At 39.0% G+C, this 17,700-nt stretch overlaps 2 protein-coding genes across 3 annotated transcripts in view; one reads left to right on the plus strand and one right to left on the minus strand.

The window, feature by feature from the left end:
- The window catches only part of macrod1.L (MACRO domain containing 1 L homeolog), a 436,504-nt gene that overhangs the window by 103,259 nt on the left and 315,545 nt on the right, over positions 1-17,700 (plus strand).
- LOC108696717 lies at positions 9,474-11,308 on the minus strand. The gene is made up of 2 exons (XM_041590006.1): positions 9,962-11,308; positions 9,474-9,819 (listed from the first exon to the last, which is right to left on the minus strand). Exon 1 carries the CDS (start codon positions 11,151-11,153, stop codon positions 10,074-10,076), a length of 1,080 nt encoding a protein of 359 aa, XP_041445940.1. The 5' UTR covers positions 11,154-11,308; the 3' UTR covers positions 9,474-9,819; positions 9,962-10,073.

Genomic DNA, 17,700 nt, shown 5'->3' on the forward strand with positions numbered 1-17,700 from the left:
TTCATGTTACTCCAGGGACAGATCCAGGATAGATGATACAAATACTATTCCTGAAATGCTTTTATACATACTCAAGAGGTCTGTGAGGCAGGCAAACATACTATGTCAGCATCTCCTCTGCCTTTCTTTGCATGTGCAGGACATCAAGAAAACAGCATTTCTGGGCTTATGATTCTGCTGTGCAGGTTTTTCACCTAAGAATGTTTCATAATGCATAATTTGTACAAGGATTTCCCTATGACAGTTTCTGTAATACTGTAACAGAATGTCTTGAAGATCGATAATATAACAAATAATTATAATACTGTGTGTACTGGTATAACAAAAAAATGGTATATTCAAGAAAAAACTGATGTGTACCTCCCCAATTTATAGTTTGGAAGAAAAAGCAAGAATAAATTCATTTGGGGATGGAGATGCATTAAATCTATTATTTTGGGCTTTAGACCAAACCCAAACCAAATCTGAACCCTAATTTGCATATGAAAATCACAGGCAGCTTCCTTGTTTGTCTGGCAAAAAGTCACAATATTTCAAGGATTTGATATAGCCGAAGTCTTATGAAAAAGGCAGAATCCCGGCTGTATCCTGGATTTGGTGCATACCTATTTTAAATTGTACTGTTTGTTTTTTGCCATAATGTAAAATATCCCTGTTTTTCTTGAGAGTACATATATTTGAATACATCAAAACAATATTGTGAATCCCCCAGCACAGTACTCTTCCAGATTGGATATATTCAGTGGAGATGTTCCAGAATTGCTTGCATAAAACTGGTCCGTTAGACTGCTCGGAAGCTCAACACTGAGGAATACAATATATTAAAAGTTTGTTTAGCACTGTATTTCTTACAAGGCTTCTTTTATGCCCCATGAGTCCTTTGTTCAACCAACTGAATCATAATGATAATCACAATCAACTCTAGGCCTTATTAATCACCATTCCACCATGCTCTTTTTATCTTTCTCTCCGGGCCAATGCAAAAACATCCTAACCTGGCTTAATTCTCTTAAACAGTGGCTAGGTTGGAGGGTTTGGGTTTTGTAACTGTATTTTGTATTTGTTTTATCATTTTATTAATCCCTATTTTTGTTTTTAATGTATTGTTTTAACGTGCAGCGCTGCATACATGAGTTGCTCTCTATACATAAAAATATACCTACATGCATCCAATAGCTTAAATAAAGGACTTTGGTTGTTAATGTAGTGCTGAGCAATGTGGCATAGTTTATAACAATTTATTTATACAGTGTCAACATATTTGATAGCTCTGTACATGATGGCACATAATAACCATCTATATACAAACAAATCACAACAATATCTGATGAGGGACATGCAAGGTATCCCGCTGTGTGCCTTACGGCAAGCCTTTTTACCCATCTGCTAAATTATAGAAATGGAAAAATACAGCCTTAGGAGCTGGATCCTATTTCAAAGATAGGGAGGAGAATGGGGCCACCATCTCTGTTAGCCATCATCATATTAATCAGATTTTTTTTTTCATTATTTACTTGCTGGAATAGGCCTTCTAGGTATTCAGTGGCATAATTATCAGATTCATTTTCGTCTGTAATGGAATAATTTTACACATTAAATGGCACTTCATTGGGTCACTTTGCTTTTGCAGATTGCCTGACTGTGTGACAAATTGAATAAGCGCTCTCATTAGGTCACTTTATGTTTATGATGGGCTGCACCATTTTCCTTGTAAATTTTTAACAGACGCAAGGCTGCTTTGCTCCATCATAAAACTGACCTTTTTACCCAGCATTATATTTTAGAGCATTCTCTAGGGCAAGGAGCCATTAACAAGATTACACATGGCATGTTAGAGTGATACCTCCAAATCCCTCTGTGACTGTACAGTTTTCTATTCTAGCTAATGGTATTACATATGTATGCACACAATTGTAACTGTACCCGTCGTGTCTGCACAACGGTGTTAAAAGCAAGAAACATGGCACTTGTGTGCAATTCATGTCAATAACACTTAGCAGCGTATGATAACATATCAGGCCTCCGTCTGCAGAATAATTGTCTAACATTGGTTTATTGTCGTGAGTGTCTTGGAGATATCTTTTAACAGAGACAATAGTTAGAAACCATGTCAGCATACAGTGAGAATAGGCTATGGCAGGATAATATAGCACAAACAAACTGAATCATATTTCTTTCATAATACCTGTGGTTCCCGTTTCGATAATGTGTGCATTTTTCACATTATTATTATTATTCATAGGCTGAATTGCTTGTGTTGTTAACACTGCACTCCATTGAAAGGATAAGGGCTGTAGATTAGACAGGTTTGAGAAATACGGCTTTATCATTTCAAATTACACTGCTTGAGGCAGCCAGAAGGAAGCCAGTGGATGGACCGAGGCTTACAAAATGCTTTAGATTTAAGCTGCTTTGAAAGTAAAACAGGAAATTATTAAAATTGGATACTTTTGCTGGATGATTTATTTGAAAGTGGGAACATAATATTTATTTTGCCATTATTATTATAATCACTGGTATTTTGGCTGTCATAAGGGGTCATGTGAATTTTATCTTTGTTTCCTTCATGAACAAGACTAGGGAGACTTAGGGTAAAGTCACACTGTGAGATTCGGGGAGTTTTAGTTGTCCGACGACTAATCTCCCCGAACTGCTTCCCCCCTGCTACAATGAAAAAACGCCTGCAGCATGGCATTTGCAGCATTTCGTTTTCTGAAGTCGCCTGAAGTTCCTAATGAGGCAGCTTCGGATGACTTCGGAAAACAAAGTGCCGCGAGTGCCATGCCGCAGCCGTTTTTCATTGTAGAAGGGGGAAGCAGTTTGGGGAGATTAGTAGCCCTAAAGAAGATGCAATTAGTCCCCGGGCGACTAAATCTCACAGTGTGACCTTACCCTAAAGCACACGGGGAGGCCAATTTATTAAAATACCGGACCGGACATGGCTGCTCGCAGCGGGAGCTCTCACCAGGTGCGGGTAGCGTATCGATGGCGGGGGGCATTTTTCTAAACTAAAACTACTGTTATCTCAAACTGGAATGCAGGCTCTATTAGCCTGCACCTTTGGTTGGGATAACATTTTACCCAAAAGGTGCTCTTTAAGAAAGTCTCCCCTGCCAATCCACACAAGAATGTTTGCTTTATAATATACCAGCATTGCCTCTTTTAATTTTACTAACTAAAATATAAGTGGTATTACAGCCTTTTGAAATCACTATTAAACTTATTTTCTCTCAAACCACGATTGCCATGAAAGTTATTAAAAGATCCGAATATAAAAAGTGCAAACAGGAAAAAAATCAACAATCCAGATAAAAATACAAAATTAAGCCTGATTAAGTGTTTGTAACACGAAATGCGTAAGGCGGTGGACACAATTAACAATTTTTTCCACTTTGAACCAATTGCCTGGTGGAAGAGTGCCTTTTTTTTAGTGCCTGCTCCAAAGATTTTCGGTTTGTCCGCTCTGCGTTTTGAGGGCTCAGGGTGGTGCACCTGGGCTTCTTCCTTTATGTGGTGAGTAGTCACTTACTATTTGGAGACCTTACCCTTTGATTTATTATAAAATACGAAAAACTCTAAAAATTTGATAATCTGAAAACCTCAAAGTCTGAATGGCTAAAAAAAAGGTCCCATTGACTTCTATAGGTCCTCTACTGGTCAAAGTTTTGTATTCCAGATTTTTTGTGGTTTTTTAGAGTTTGAGGTATAAAAAAAACAGAATTTTTTAGACAGAATACGATTCGTGAAAAAAAAAGTGAAATCCAAATGTTACTAAATCGGCCCCTTAGTCATTGCCATTCTCTAACTCCATTGTACACGGTCATAATATCATGTAACCTAAATTCTTAAAACAGGGACTGTTGGGAACCCTATAGCAACGACTAAGCTCATGAAAGGGAAGGACTAAGGTAAGATACCCCCACACACATGTAATAAATTACACAAATTTTGCCTAGGAGCAGTAACCAATAAGATGTTTGTTTTTTTTTTGGTCACCTGTTAAAAACAAACTGCTGATTGATTTTTTACATATTCTTTATTTGGTTTTTCTTTTTCAAAAGGGTAAAACAAAGACAATATACAGAAAGAAGAAAACATAAAATAATAAGAATAATAAAAAATTATATCAGAAGGGTGTGACCCCTGGTAGCATTCACAAGATGTATGTACAGTCAATGCAAGCAGTTGTACACAATAGTTGACATAATCTCGGAAACAGCATAAGTAGAACCCAGTAACATCCTTTTAATCAGTGGTAGCAAGGGTCATCAAAAAAATAAAAAGACAAGGGTGGATCAGTACATCACAATCTAACAGATCCTAAAGATGCAACAACATCATCATCACGATCTATCATCTAGTTCACAGAAAAAAGAAGTTCACAGATGCAGACATTACCCATTCCATGAAGGAACATCATACAGCAGCTAAAGCACGGGTATAATCCAGGGAGGATTTGAAAAGGGTCCAGGATGCCCAGGTTTCAATATACTTGGTAGGGGATTTGGTTGTGTATGAGAACAACTCTTCCATACGTTGTATCTGGTTAAGTTCCACTACCCATTCAGCCACTGTGGGCGGTCTAGTACTCTTCCATAATCTAGGAATGACAGTTCGAGCTGCTGCTATTGCAAATGCTACAAAGCCCTTAGGTACAATTTTTAACTGAGTAGTGGGGGAAGGTATTGTTAGCAGTGCTAATGAGGGGTCAGGTGGGATATCTACCCCTACGACCCGAGAGATGAGCTGGAAGACTGATACCCAAAAGGGTTGCAATAAATGACAGCCCCACCAAATATTTGTCATATTCCCTCTCTTGACTTTACAGCGACAACATAAATCGGGCACCCCGGGGTAAATACTATGTAGGGTCGTGGGGCACCTATACCACCTGGTGAGAATCTTATAGTTAGTCTCCTGTGCTTTGCACGCAGTGGCCAGTTTGTGAGGAAGGATAAAGGATCGTTCCCAGTCTTTGACACTAAAGGAAGTATTAAGCTCTCTCTCCCAGTGTGCTTTAAATTTAAAATCTTGGGTACCTTTCAGCTCCAAGAGTATGGAGTACACCTGCGCTAGAGTATGGGCAGGTTTCAATTTAGCTAAACAGAGATCAAATGCCGTACCGTCCGCCAATAGCAAGTCTTTCTCTGGATGTGTTTGAAACCAATGGGTTAATTGATGGTGCATAAACCTCTGTGCAAAGGACTGCGTGGGGGTCTCCAAAATATTTTCTAGGGTAGCCACTCCTGTCAAACTTCTCAACTTGATAAAGGGATAATTCTCCCTCTGTAGTTTAGCCAAGAAACCCTTACTAAGCATACCCGGCGGAAATGCTGGATTCCCAATCAGGGGTGTCATTGGCCCCAGTCAAACCGACAAGGATATCTGTCGTATGAGCTTGTCCCACGTCAATAATATATTGTATATAGTTATGGGTAACATCGAAGTGTCTTGTCTATCTTTGGGAATAATCCAAGGTAAGGCCTCTAAAGGCTGCTTCACCTGAGACTGTTCTATCTGAATCCAATCTTTTTGGTCCCGATAGTGAAAACAGTCAACCAGTCTAGTGCAGGTTGCTGCTTGCCAATAAGTATACAGGTCGGGTAAGCCTGCCCTTCCTTTCTGTTTGCGCCTGTGCAATACTGACATTTTGATACGGGGTGACTTAGCCCAAACAAATTGCGTGATGAGCTTATTGGCTTTTTGCAAGATAGTCATTGTAGGCGGTGTGGGGAGGGTCTGGAAAAGGTAGAGACATTTTGGTAGGATTATCATTTTGATAAAGTTAATCCTCCCAAACCAGGTGATGAGTGACTGGTCAACCCTTTGTAGGTCAGCCTTAATTTGGTTCAATAATTTGGAATAATAGAGTGTCGCAGCTGTGGAACTGTCGTGAGGGACCAGAATCCCGAGGTATTTGAGGGAATTAGGTTGCCATGCAAATGGAAAATTTCGTTGCAGTCTGAGTAGATCGGGTTTGGGCAGAGAGACATTTAATGCCTCAGACTTGGTCATATTAATTTTAAAATTGCTATAGAGGCCGAACCTGTCTAATTCTTGCATTAGTGGAGGGATTGAAAGAAAAGGGGATTTCACATAAACTAATAGATCATCTGCAAATGCAGCTGCTTTAACCTCCCTGTCACCTATTGTCACGCCCTGTATCAAAGTATTATTCCTGATTGCAGTTATCAAGTGTTCCATTGTTAAAATATAGAGCAAGGGGGACAAGGGGCATCCCTGGCGCGTTCCATTCGTGAGGGAGAAGGCTGTCGATAGAGTTCCATTTATCCTGATCCTAGCCGTTGGGACTGTATACAATGCCATGACTTTAGATATAAATGACTGCCCCAGACCAGTCTGTATGAGAGATTCCCTGAGAAATTTCCAGCTTACCCGATCAAAGGCCTTCTCCGCGTCCGTCGATAACAAGATAAGTGGGATTTTACGCCTTTGAGCATATTGGAGAACGGAGAAGGTCTTGATGGTGTTGTCTCTCGCTTCCCGGCCCGGGACAAACCCCACCTGATCAGTGTGTATAAGTATGTTCAGCAAGGGCTTCAATCTGTTGGCCAACATCTTGGAGTACAGCTTTGTGTCAACATTCAATAAGGAAATGGGGCGGTAGCTAGCGCAGTTTGTCGGGTCTTTACCCGGCTTGGGCAGTACTGTTATGGTCGCCTCCAGGAAGGACTGGGAGGGAGGCGTCGTGTCAGAAATGGCGTTAAATGCTGGGAGGATAACCGATGCTAGGGAGTCCCCTAAATGTTTATACAGCCCTATGGAAAAGCCGTCCGGCCCGGGACATTTTCCCTGGGGGGTAGAGGAGATGGCCAGTTTTAGTTTCTCCTAAAGGAGGGGCCCGTTCAGTGCCTCTAGTATTTCTGGATCTACTAAACGCGAATGGGTGGTGGCAGCTATGTAATCCTTCAGTTGTTGTTCATCAGGGAGGGGGTCCGCCTTCAAGTTGTATAATTTAGAGTAATATTGAGTAAAAGTCTGAGCAATCTTATTTGTATGGTGGGTGGATTGCCCCTCAACTGTTTGGATGGTTTGGATATAATTTACATTCTGCTGCTGCTTATACAACCTCGCCAATAGCTTACCACATTTATTGCCCCAAGCATAAAACTTCCCCTTGCCCCTCTCAATGTATTTGCAGTATTGGAATTGGGCCAAGTCCTTAAGCTCCTGCCTGGCTTGTTGAAGTTTACCGTACGTTTCAGCATCAAGGTCAGCCTTGTGTGTGGTCTCCAACACATGGATCTGCTGGAGTAATTGATTATACCTCAGTGTCCTGGCCCTCTTGAGTCTAGAGCCGTGTTTAATAAGAGTGCCCCGAAGCACACACTTCAACGCCTCCCACCTCGTCAACGGGGTCGTGTCGTCCCCTTCGTGGTCTCGCTGAAAATTTGTTATGGTTATTTTCAGATCAGACATACAGTCTTGGTCCCTCAATAAGGATTCGTTAAGACGCCAGGTCCACTGGCGAGTGGGGAGGTCAGGAATTTTTATGTCTAAACACGGGGTTGTGTTGCTGATTGATTTTTATTGGTTACTGTTCCTGCACAAACTTAGGCATCAGTTTACATAGGTGCAATAAGCAGAGATAATAGCTTGCATCAGAAAAACCACCAGAAAATCCACCAGAGGAAGTTTAATAAAGTGTGAGCACTTCTTTCATTGCGAATATATATAGTAACGCCTATTATCGCTTTCATGCTAAGTAAGTTGTCTCACAAGGTTTACTAAAGATTATCGCGCGCGATACTATTTTATATAAACTCATATATATATATATATATATATATATATATATATATATATATATATATATATATACGTATATATATATATATATATATATATATATATTCATTAGTGTGGGCATTGCCAGTGGTGCCAAAAAAATTAGACAAAATTTAAAGACGATTATACAGTTAACCAAAATTGGCGCCAAAAAACTCTCAATTCGGCAGCAATAGCATTGAACCTAACTGCTACGCTTGCGTAATTAACCTCACTTAATAAAAGACAAATTTGTATCGCCGCACTTTCGTAAACATGCAAGCTGCGTTAATTTTGTCACAAGAATATTCTCAGCGATAATGGCCGATTGGTTATAGACAATTTTTATGAACTTTAGTTAACTGACCCCTTAGTTCCTTTTATTATATATGAGGGTTAGCCTCTTAAGGAATTGGAAAGGAGTAATAAAAAGTCCAAAAACCTTGCTTCCCAGTCCTTTAAGGTGGCCATACACGGGCCCATAAAAGCTGCCGACAGGCCAAGTCGGCAGCTTATTGGCCCCTGCTTACTGGTTTAAAACCAGTTCATCCTAACACACTCTGCCGAAGTCTATATGGCCTTCTCACAAATGCAACCTGCTTCTTCATGCACTCAGAAAAAGTCACAGTTGCTGCGACCAAAATTCTGCCAGGGACCACATTCATTTTGCCTTGCTGTTAATCCATTGTTTCTGCAGTATGGATTACAGCCATTAGGGGGTATCTGCTGCACTTCAGTTCTCCAAGGGCCCAAAGCAAAATCATTGCTGTTGGAAGGAAAATCTGGTTTATAAATAAACACGAAGGGGGTCAGCATTATAGAATAATTAGGCCAATTGCTCATGGAGTTTTTTTGTTTGAATTAACTAAACCCATCTGGAGCTTTTGTGATGTTGCATTGCTTATCAGGGGTGTGTGAGGGCACTGCTATAGTCACTTTCTGCTCATAATTATAAGCAGATATGGACTTGAGAAATCCTGGGTTTATATACAGGTATGGGACCGGTTGTCCAGAATGCTCGGGACCTGGGGTTTTGCAGATAAGGGATCTGTAATTTAGATCTTCATACTACAGTCTACTAAAAAATCATTTAAATACAGGTATGGGATCAGTTATTTGGAAACCCGTTATCCAGAAAGTTCCGAATTACGGAAAGGCCGTCTCCTCTACTCCATTTTATCCAAGTAATCCAAATTTTTTAAAATGGTTTCCTTTTTCTCTGTAATAAATAAAACAGTAGCTTGTACTTGATCCCAACTAAGATATAATTAATCTTTATTGGAAGCAGAACCCGCCTATTGTTTTTTTTTTCATGTTTACATGGTTTTCTAGTAGACTTAAGGTATGAAGATGCAAATTACAGAAAGATCTGTTATCCAGGAAGCCCTAGGTCCCGAGTGTTCTGGATAATGGATCCAATACCTGTATAAAATAAACCCAAATAGGCTTGTTTTGCCTCCAATAAGGATTAATTTTATCTTAGTTTGGATAAAGTACAAGGTTCTGTTTTATTATTACAGAGAAACGGGGAAATCATTTTTAAAAATTAGTTATTTGGATAAAATGGAGTCTATGGGAGATGGCCTTCCCGTTATTCTGAGCTTTGTGGATAATGCGTTTCTGGATAACCGATCCCATACCTGTATCGCCAATAGAGCCTTAAATACCTTATGTATTTATTTGTATTTACTGCCATGGCCCTAATTTCTTCAGGATAAACAAGATGTGAAGAACTGTTCAAACGCAGTGGGTTGCTGCAAACTTCAGTGCTTTATTTCACACGACATGTTTCGAGCATAGCTCTTTTTCAAGTGTAACATGAGAGAACCCAACTACCACAATTTAAACATGGAGCTCCACCCCTCATTAACAGAAATTGCAACTGGTGATACTACCCAGTGATTCTAACCATTCACATAACCAGTGTGCAACTACACCTCACTCACAGCGGTACAAAATGTAAAAACAAGTCTTTTTAAAAACTTTTTTGAAACCAATGTGCAAGTCCCCATCCATTGGTGAATGTAGAATCTGAAATATAAAACCACAAAATTTTTATAAAAACAAAATGCTGGTACTACTCATAAAGAGTCTACCCTGAGCTAGCAATAGTACTTCTTAGTACATCAAACGATGTCTCAATATCTTAATTATTAAAAGAAAACATTCTTACCCTTAAGTAGAATTTCACATTCATATATATGTAAAAGTATCCATTTTATCTATAAAAGGAGAAAGGTCAGAAAGGTAAGGCTGTATGCATTATTTAAAACACATTATTGCCATTAAAGGAAACTACTGATGTTCCAGTGTTCATTTAACCCTTCTGGATGTAGACTATTCAGTTTTTTGATCCATTTTGCTTCTTCTTGCAGAAGTAATTTAGAAACGTTACCTCCTCTCTGTGGTCTACTAATCACCCCTAACACTTGCCATTTTAATTGAGATACATTGTGTTTGGCAAAGCTAAAGTGTCTAGAGATCGAGGTGTCAGATTGAGACCCTGCTTTGAAATTGCGTATGTTAGATTTATGTTCTTTTATTCGCTCTTTAACGGCACGTGATGTTTGACCTATATAAACAAGCCCACACGGGCACTTTAGCAAATAAATCGCATTTACGCTCTCACATGTGGCATAGGACTTCAGTTGTATCGCCTTGCCACTAATGGGATGGTACACAATGTCCCCTTTTATAATCGATGCACAGCATATGCAGTTTAGGCACGGAAAAGTGCCTTTTTTTGGTGGTCCCTTAAAGAGCGACGATTGTTTTTTTATAGTACGTAATTCAGCTGGGCATAGCTTATCCTTTAATGTCTGTCCCCTTGTGTAGCAGAATAAAGGAAGCTCCATGCAATGTAGTTTTAAAACCTTATCTTGTTGCAATATGGGCCAAAATTTTTTAACTACTTGTTCAATTTGCATACTAGCTGATGAGAATTTACTCACAAAGGTTAACCTTTTAGTGTTTTTGTTGTTAATGGGTATGACTCTCTGATTAAGTAATTCACTTCTAGACATTCTGCCAACTTCATTGGCTACTTTTTGTAAGTTGGTTAAATTGTACCCTTTAGTTCGAAACCTTTTAATAAGCATATCAGCTGACTTCCAATACTTGGTATCGTCTGATGATATGCGTCTTGCCCTCAAAAATTGACCTTTTGGAATTGCAGAAATGCAACGGGCATTATGAAAACTTGAAGCATGAAGTAGGCTATTACGTTCTGTAGTTTTCCTAAATAATTCAGTCTCTATCTTGCCAGATTTTAGGGTAAGTTTAACATCAAGAAAATTAAGTGTTTGGGTTGAGACCTCCGTGGTAAATTTGACCGATGGATGTTTGGTATTAGCTTTGTTAACCATTCCATGAAATACAGAAATATCGCCCTTCCATATTACCAATATATCGTCCACAAAACGAAGATACAAAACTATGTATTTCTTAAATTCTTCGTTCAGAAAGAAATCTTTCTCTAACTTATGGACGAATAAATTGGCAAATGAGGGGGCGACCGCCGCCCCCATTGACATTGCCAGTAGAACACATCTTCAAATCGAAAATAATTGCGTTTTAATATCAATGTTAAGCAATCAACAAGGAAGAAAACCATATTGTGAGAAAGATGAGTTTCTAAAAGACATTCTTCCATATGAACAATTCCCTCATCTTGAGGTATAGATGTGTATAGACTAACAATGTCAATGCTGCATAAAGTACACTGGGCATCTAATGTCTCCATTGTAGATAGTGTTTGTAATAGCTCATTTGTATCTTTTAAACAACATGGAATGTTTAAAGCCAGCGGCTGCAAAAAGGAATCCACATACTTTGATAACGGTTTCTTCATCTGGGAATTAAACAGTATAGTAACTAGATGTTTCTGGGTCCCAAAACATTGGTATGTTGACCCATTCTACAAAAATATATTGAAATTGCTGATTAATGAGGGTGTTACTGGGTCCTCTATACTTCTCGGCCCCCCGGCAACCTCTGGATTTGCTTCATCTGTAGTTACTCCCCTTGAATTAGATATAACCACCAAAATATTGTTTTATTTAGTTAATTTATGCAGTATTTTGCATCCAGGCAGAATTTTTTAGTTAAAATTTACTTGTGTGTTTTACTAGGGTATAACTAGAAGCTACCCCCCCCCCACAGTAAAATGCATTTAGGGTCCCACCCACCTACATACTAGGGTTGCCTCCTTTTCTGCCTGGGGCAGGGCCGTGACGCGGAGGGGGCGTGGCTGTGATGGGGCATTTCATCAGGGGGCATGGCCACGAAGCAGCGATTGGCCACTCGCCGTGTCAGTCATTGGTAATCCTGCCGGTTTTTTTCTAATTTGGAAAACCGGGCGGGAAGTTTTGACCTGGGCAGCCCTTCAAATTATCGGGTTGTCAAAACCGGACAGATGGCAACCCTACTATATACGCATAGAAAGTGTGCAACATTGTGGGCCCCACTTGGTTTTTCACACTCATAGGCCCCCCTGGTAGCTTCTGGATCTAAATTATATTTCTAATTATATATTTACAGAGAACTATTATATTTATAATCAATATCTCTTACCTCGGGTCTGACCCTCCCCCACTGGAGCTTACAATCTAATTTCCATATAACTATGTTTTTTACGCTTGCAATTTTTAAAAATCAATGCTATGTATCAAGCGCTGAAGAATGAAGCCACTTTTGATGCGTCTGCAAACTGAACTTGAGTGTGAAATCTCCTGCTTGCTGAATTTATTAAAATAAAGCCACATGGCGACGATATATCTTAAAGATCTTTTTTTTTATTTCTCAAAGCAAAATAAGGATATTTTAAAACATTACAACTCCCTTAAAGATGACTATGAAATGTTACTGCTTTAAGATGCGTGTACTATAAATTAAACATTTTATGTACACAGACACAACTGCGCGCACACTTCATTTCAGTGTATAAAAAGCTCGATCTTTTCTAGTAACATTAAGCCCTTCATTTATTACCAAACCCGAGATTAACGATTTGTTTCTTTATCCTGACCAGCAGAGTGCACATAAGCAATTACAGCAAACACATCTCATCTCTTTATTTTAATATATATTTTTGCAGGCAAAAAAGCTAGTAATACAAATGACCTGCATGCAAAAGCAGCACATAGTGTTCTGAGAATTCCTCTGACTCTTAATTTATACCAAATAACCTCCCCCTATCAGGCCTTACAAATGCTTATCCAATAAATCCTCAGGAGCTTATTGATTCACAATGAAAATGAAGCAATTTTCTCTACAGATAGATGGCAACATGCATATGCATGGCGGATGTTTGCTGTTAGGATACCCTGGCCTGTTTATTAATTAAACACGGTCAGTTTACCCTTTACTCATTCTTGTCTTTTATTAATGCACTTTAGGTGATTTTTTAACTTAATGTTTTGCATTTCTCCTCCTCAATACTGAAGTGATTAAATCCACATTTAATTCTATAGGTTTTAGCTGTGCTAATTCCTCCAGCCCACATTCAGTGCTCGCCATTTACAATAACGGCACAAATGTACAATTTAAAGACACTATATACCCTTTATTACTAGTGCCTTATGTGCTTCGTTATCTTTTTTTCCCCCCGCTCTCATTAGGGATCTCACTATTACAGGTATGGGACCTGTTATCCAGAAAGCTTGGAACCTGGGGTTTTCAAGATAACAGATCATTCTGTAATTTGGATCTTCATACCTTAAAATAATCACGTCACCATTGAATAAACACAATAGGTTGATTTTGCTTCCAATAAGTATGAATTATAAATGTTTGGATCAAGTACAAGGTATTATTTTAATATCACAGCGAAAAAAGAAAATTGTTTTAAAGAATTTGGATTATTTTGATAAAATGGAGTTGGAAAACAGATCCCATACCTGTACTATAATGCCTTTATAAAGTCACTTTAGTTTCCTTAGGTTTAATATAATAAATATGTCTACATGAAAGATGTTTCCCCTGGTGACAAAAATCCTGTCTGTCTGCATTAAAGAAAGATGGTGTCAGGGATGTACAGATATGTATCCATTATCTGCAAATCTGTTATCCAGCAAGCTCTGAATTATGGAAAGGCCGTCTCCCATAGACTCCATTTTATCGAAATAATCCACTTTTTTAAAAATGATTTCCTTTTTCTCTGTAAAAATGAAACCTTACCTTGTAATTGATCAACAATAAAGGGATTATTAACTAAAGCTTTTTTTATTAAAACAGTCGACCAAACTCCCATCCACAAATTGAAATAATTTTTCAATAATTCTTCTTGAAAAAGTCGCTGCAAATTCGTATTTCAATTCGAATTGTAGTATTGACACTCCAAAACGCAACTTGTCATATTGTCACCACAAAAATTTCCCTTTTTTTTATCGGATGAAAACGAGTCTTTATAAGATTATCAGATGAAAAACCCCAGACATTATCTGATTATCTGGCGCAGATCAACAAACCACTTCCATTGACTTCTACATGACCTCGACAGGTTTGAGATGGAGTGTTTTCAGATTCAGATTTTTAGCAGCTTTGTGGTATAATAAATCTCAAAAATTCTAGTTTTCCCCTTTAAAAACTCAACCTGAAAATTTAGAGGTTTAATAAATGGGCCCCTTAGATATAATTAATCCTTATTGGCAGCAAAACCAGCCTATTGGATGTCTACCTTGCTGCCACATTCAAAGCCCTTTTGTGAAGCTGGAAGAGACATATTTTAGGGGATAGTGGCTATGTGACTCTTCTATGCCACTTCTGAAATGGTGCAGATTTCTCTGTGCAGAAAGGTTTTGTAAAGTGTAGCCATTGGTGCACCCCAAAAGTAGGTAATGGCAGACCTGTGATACCTAAAAAAAAATGAAATAAAACGGCACCAGCACACTGCTGGACACTTCAGCTTTATCAGGATCAGTGCATCAGGACCATTTGCCATTTGGAAAGGGGTGGTCAAGGGCCTTGTGCCTAAATATAGTCATGTGTCATGGTAGTGTAGCCCATGTATCTACATTAAGTAGTCACTTAGGGTAGGATATTGAAAATGCAGACCTATCATTTATATCTTTTGCCTTTTAATGGGACACAAAGTGTCCTACATAGGGCTCCCCATACATCCCAGTATTCCAGGCATTGTCTCCCTTCTTAAGATTCCTTGGGGATTATGTAATAAAAGTTTGCCCAGGAGCAGTAACCCATAGCAACCAATGAGCAAGTAGAATATACCTGTTTAAAAGCAAATATCTTATTGGTTGCTATCAGTTACTGTTCTTTTATTACATATGGTGGTTTTTGGCATGCTTTATGCCCCAGTTTACTTCAGTAATTTAATATAAAGTCATATCTTCATTGGACTTTTATTTTTGGATAACTTAATGAGCATGGTCTTAAAGGAGAACCAACCCCTTAATTATAAAAAAAACCCTACCCCCCTACCCTATATAGACCCCCCTCCCTGCTCCCCCCAGCCTAACTGTTACCTTCAGTAAATGCCTCTAACTCTTTACTTACCTCTCTTTGCAGATTTAGCGCAGCGGAGCTCATGGGCACCATCTTCTTCTCTTAGTTCTTCTTCTGGAAGTAAGTGCCGTATCAGCACATGTGCAGTTGGAGCAGTCTTCGGGTTTTTGACAACTGCGCATGTGCCAAAATTGGCAGAAATTGCCGGAAGAAGACGAAAAGATTATTAAGAGCTGGAAGATGGCGCCTGTGAGCTCCGCTGTGCTGAATCTGCAAAGAGAGGTATGTAAAACGTTAGGGGCATTTACCGAAGTAACAGCTAGGGAGCAGGGATGGGGGTCTATATAGATTAGGGGGCAGGGGCTTTTATAATTAACGGTTTGGTTCTCCTTTAAAACAATGGGGGTGGATCATTGACATGTTCTGCATTTGTGATGCATGCTTTATAGTTTTAAGACATTTCCTCATTGACTCTATTTTAAAAAAATTTCCAAAGGCACAATTTGCCCATTCCTCTGGCTCCAATACAGAACTGCAAGAACAGGGTGAGCGGCTGCCATTTTTGGACACTGCCACCACATCCAGTAAATGTCTCCATAGCATCTATCGATGAGCTGTAGAATGTGCAGTATAAGCCATGAATGGGGGTTGGTTTCCAATCACAATAGGGGAGGATTGGATTTTGACAGGATGGAGATGGTCAAACATAGTGGCCTCCTAGAAGCTCTGAATTGCTGAGAAAATATTGAAACCTGTAATTATAAAAGTCTTTATTTTATACTAGAATTCTTACTCAAATAACTTGCATACATAAACTAACCATGCATTGGAATAATCTATTACATCCACCACAAGTGGTGTGCCAAAGGAATGTATGGAGCTGAATACAGGAATGGAAAGGTGCGGGTATATAAATCCTGGATTCTGAAATGGACAGCCTTTAGGTTTTTTATCAGTTTGACTGATTTTCTGTCAGCTGACGTGTTATCTGGAGTGATAAATGAAAGCAGACAGAGGATGCGTCCCTGTAATGTAAGATGTGATCACTAAGGGTTGTGCATAGTTTGTGCAATGTGAGAAGCCGCTTCCCGAGGAGCCTGAATCCAAACATGGATGTCTGAATTTGTATAAAACCCCCCAGAAGCCAGAGCAATGCCTTTCATCTGTCTTGTACTGATACATTCGGGATCTGTTTCTGTCTTACCTGCCTGTCATGATTTAGATTTCCTTCCTGCCGTTGGCACTGACTGCACCTCGACTCTTCATTTTATACTGTATGGCTTTGCATGTATAGCTGCTTGTTAACGTTGCTTTAATACTTTTGCTTAAACACAAGTACCTGAATTTGAAATTGCTTTGAATTTATTAAAATAGCTTCATAACCTGCCAGCAAATGGCACTTCCAAGAAAGAACAAAACAACATCCAAACAGAACAAAGCCTGCAAGTTTGTTTCTTTGCTTTTATGTGCTTACAAATTTACAATGGAGGGCTTGCCTACAGAGCTTTTCTATCATTCTTTGTCATGGGCCTGTAAGTGACAATGACATCTCTGAACACATTGGCTGCATGGGACATACATTTATCACCGGGTTGATGGTTTAGTTCACCACAGACCTGGCACAGCAGCTCAGTAGTTGTGATATTGGTGTATTAAATCCTGAATTAAATTCAGATTTGGGTACAATCTGCAAGAAGTATGTATTTTCTCACTGACCCTGCAGCCAAAATACTAGACATGCCAATATTTTATATATAATTTCGAAGGGATCCAAAAATGCATAGAAACAGGCAACTTTGGCTAATTTTGGTTTTGCAGGCTGACCATTGACACACACATGTTCCCCTTTGATTTTCTCATCCAGGACAGAAACAGTGAGCCACTCTTGTACCGGATAACTTTATTCAGACTTTTCTCATAAAATGGCAAGGTGAGTTTTCACTACTGCTAATTCTATGCCAGCATATAAGGGTCTTTTTTGGGGGGGAAGCAAAACAGGTAAGCAGGGGCTTCCTATTTTTCTTTGGGTAGCGGCTGTCCTGCTTTGCATCAATTTATAGCAACTGGAAATAGGTTTTTTAATAAAGAAACCATTTCATCAATTATGCTTAGTATAAAACTCACATATTAGGTACTTCCAAATGTGAAAGCCTGTTGCTGGGTGCAGGGAGTTCTAGATCAAGGCTGACTAGCTGAAAAAGCAAACATTTTAAATCTTCCAAGACATCTTTTCTTTACAATTTCAGCCTTTACAAGGCTCCAAATGCTTCACTGTATGATATTCTCATTATAATATAATCCTATACACAAGCAGGATATTACCAATGATTGAACTTCTACTTGAGATACAGCACAGCCCTTTATGGGACCAATGCTTTGTTCTGACTTGATTATACTGTTTCCAGAATGCTCGGGACCTGGGATATTCCAGATAAGGGGTCTTTCCATAAT

The sequence above is a fragment of the Xenopus laevis genome, chromosome 4L (assembly GCF_017654675.1).
Source record: "Xenopus laevis strain J_2021 chromosome 4L, Xenopus_laevis_v10.1, whole genome shotgun sequence".
Taxonomy (NCBI): Eukaryota; Metazoa; Chordata; class Amphibia; order Anura; family Pipidae; genus Xenopus; species Xenopus laevis.

Excerpts from the sequence above, each read along its gene's own strand:
- LOC108696717 (XM_041590006.1), bottom strand. The coding sequence starts at position 11,153 with ATGGTTAACAAAGCTAATACCAAACATCCATCGGTCAAATTTACCACG.